Source organism: Callorhinus ursinus, unplaced genomic scaffold (genome assembly GCF_003265705.2).
Source record: "Callorhinus ursinus isolate GAN/ISIS: 27379988/994484 unplaced genomic scaffold, GSC_fseal_2.0 scaffold863, whole genome shotgun sequence".
Classification (NCBI taxonomy): Eukaryota; Metazoa; Chordata; class Mammalia; order Carnivora; family Otariidae; genus Callorhinus; species Callorhinus ursinus.
The window spans coordinates 14,880-15,912 of record NW_027397918.1 but is presented as its reverse complement, the minus strand read 5'-3'; the positions used below and the strand labels follow the sequence as shown (position 1 = coordinate 15,912).

At 44.1% G+C, this 1,033-nt stretch overlaps 1 protein-coding gene across 1 annotated transcript; it reads right to left on the bottom strand.

Annotated features, from left to right (window-relative positions):
• Positions 1-6: 6 nt before the first annotated feature.
• LOC112818926 (olfactory receptor 10A6) lies at positions 7-799 on the bottom strand (the record flags this gene model as incomplete). Its single annotated transcript, XM_025866000.1, has 1 exon — positions 7-799. A coding segment is annotated over exon 1 (793 nt), but the record flags the coding sequence as incomplete, so codon positions are not given.
• Positions 800-1,033: the final 234 nt, after the last annotated feature.

Genomic DNA, 1,033 nt, shown 5'->3' with positions numbered 1-1,033 from the left:
AGTAGCCAGATTTGGGTTGTAAATAGGTCATACTGGCCGTGCCATAGAAGAGGGTCACAGACGTGAGATGGGAGGCACAGGTGGAAAAGGCCTTTTGCCTCCCAGTGGCTGATGGCATCTTCAGGATGGCAAAGAGAATCCGAATGTAAGACAAGAGAATCAACACAAAAGGAACGATGACAATCAAAATGGTGCCAGTGAATGCATAGATTTCAAACAGAAAGCTATCTGCACATGCGAGTTCTAGCACTGCTGGTGTTTCACAGGAGATATGATTGATTTCGTTGGGGCCACAGAAGGGAAAACTGAAAACCCATGTGGTCTGCACAGTACCTAACATGAAACCTAAGGCCCATGACATTATAAGTAATTTCATGAAAACCCTCTTGTTCATAATCATTGGGTAGCTCAGAGGATGACAGATTGCAGCAAAGCGGTCATAAGCCATCGCCCCCAGGAGGAAACATTCAGCGCCACCAAAAAAAAGGATGAAATACATCTGTGCAAAACAGCCTGCAAAAGTAATTGACATTTTCTCAGTGGAGAGGACCACCAGCATTTCAGGCATAATGACTGCACTGAAGCTCACGTCCACCACAGACAAGTTCTGGAGGAAGAGGTACATGGGAACGTGGAGGCTCTGTTCCAAGGAGATGCTGACTATAATGATGGCATTTCCCAACAGAGTCACCAGGTAGACAACCAAGAAAACCCCAAAGAGCTGCTCTTGGAGTTCCGGAAGGTTAGAAAAGCCCAAGAGGATGAATTCAACCACAGAGCTTTGATTTTGCCTTTTCATTTCGTGGTGGAGAGTATTTTGTTTTTAGGGACATTGTATACAAATTATGAAGTCACAGTCCAGTAGTTGAGAGTCTGCGTCTGCAATTCACCCCAGATATTCTTGGCTGAGATGTAAAAAGGAAGACATCCTGACTAAATTCAGTTTGGCGATTTTAGATATGGCCAACTACTCGGATTAATAAACCTTTCAAGTAAAAAACAGGAAGTGAAGAATGCCAGCTCAGAAGTCTTG